General features: G+C 46.4%; 1 protein-coding gene across 1 annotated transcript in view; it reads right to left on the reverse strand.

The window, feature by feature from the left end:
• LOC120020213 (rho GTPase-activating protein 12-like) overlaps nt 1-244 on the reverse strand; it is a 15995-nt gene extending 15751 nt beyond the window's left edge. Inside the window, exon 1 of the mRNA XM_038963732.1 lies at nt 5-244. Coding sequence (XP_038819660.1) covers nt 5-244 — 240 coding nt within the window. The remainder of the gene's footprint in view (nt 1-4) is intronic.
• Nucleotides 245-1743: the final 1499 nt, after the last annotated feature.

Genomic DNA, 1743 nt, shown 5'->3' on the forward strand with positions numbered 1-1743 from the left:
TTACCTGCCACCAGTCAGTGTTAGTCTTCCTGAGCAGAATAAACCGCTCCCCCTCTCGGATGCAGACCTGTCGTCCGTCTGCCCCACGGTACTGATAGTCATACTGCGCCTCCAGAACCACCGTGCCACTGGGGACTCCACACACCGTGGGCACGCTCACACTGCTGCTCACACTGGCACCGCTCTCCCTACTGGACACGCTGTCCACACTGGTAGTTCTCACCCTGGTGGAGGCAGAGGGCATGGCGGGTGAGGCTACCGTGGAGAGACTGTAGCTTCCTGACAGCATGGTGGATGCTAGCTCTGACTCAGTCGGCTGGGTCTCAGCGTGGGGTGTTTTGGGTGAGAGGATAGGTGACGAGGGTGATGGTGGGGATGGTACAGACACTGGCGCAGGGCATCGACAACGACCGGAGTGAGGCCAAAGCCATGTTCTGAAACACAAACAAACAGAACAGAATTGGGTTCGAGTGAAGACTGAATATCTATGGCATCACGGAGCCATTCATCTGATCATCATTTATTAATCCTAAAACTCAATATAAAGCTCTGGACTATTCAGCAAATGTCACAGATATACACACCATTAATTCTCATAGAAATGTCACAGATACACACCATTAATTCTCATCAAAATGTCACAGATACACACCATTAATTCTCATAGAAATGTCACAGATACACACCATTAATTCTCATAGAAATGTCACAGATACACACCATTAATTATCATAGAAATGTCACAGATACACACCATTAATTCTCATAGAAATGTCACAGATACACACCATTAATTCTCATAGAAATGTCACAGATACACACCATTAATTCTCATCAAAATGTCACAGATACACACCATTCATTCTCATAAAAATGTCACAGATACACACCATTCATTCTCATAAAAATGTCACAGATACACACCATTAATTCTCACAAAAAACACTGAGTAGTAATTCTTGTATAAAGCAATTGTATTAAAAAAAAGGGCATTGCCATTTATTTGCAATCATCCATTTGTTTAATCACTCATGCGTTTAGAGAGAAAAATAAAAACAGTTCAACCGACCAGAAGCCAAACACATACACACCCCTGCCCTGACCATTCTCCCTTACACAGCCAACAGGACATCCCTCTGAGAGTAGTCTTCATCACACAGAGACTGATAGCCAGAGAGGGAATTAAGAGAGGGAAAGAGAGGGAGACAGAGAGAGAGAGAGAGATAGAGAGAGATAGAGGGAGAGAGATTGAGAGAGAGGGAGAGAGGGGGGGGAGAGAGAGAGAGATAGATAGTGAGAGAGGGAGATAGAGGGGGGAGAGATAGAGAGAGAGAGAGGGAGAGAGAGGGGGGGGGAGAAGTGTCATCCCTGTGGATGTGCTGCTCTTACCCTCTGACTCCTGACTGCTGAGCCACCATTATCCCTGACTGTGATAGAGGCCACCATTATCCCTGACTGTGATAGAGGCCACCATTATCCCTGACTGTGATAGAGGACACCATTATCCCTGACTGTGATAGAGGCCACCATTATCCCTGACTGTGAGAGAGACCACCATTATCCCTGATTGTGATAGAGGCCACCATTATCCCTGACTGTGAGAGAGACCACCATTATCCCTGACTGTGATAGAGGCCACCATTATTCCTGACTGTGATAGAGGCCACCATTATCCCTGACTGTGAGAGAGACCACCATTATCCCTGACTGTGATAGAGGACACCATTATCCCTGACTGTGATA

The sequence above is a fragment of the Salvelinus namaycush genome, chromosome 2 (assembly GCF_016432855.1).
Source record: "Salvelinus namaycush isolate Seneca chromosome 2, SaNama_1.0, whole genome shotgun sequence".
NCBI classification, from domain to species: domain Eukaryota; kingdom Metazoa; phylum Chordata; class Actinopteri; order Salmoniformes; family Salmonidae; genus Salvelinus; species Salvelinus namaycush.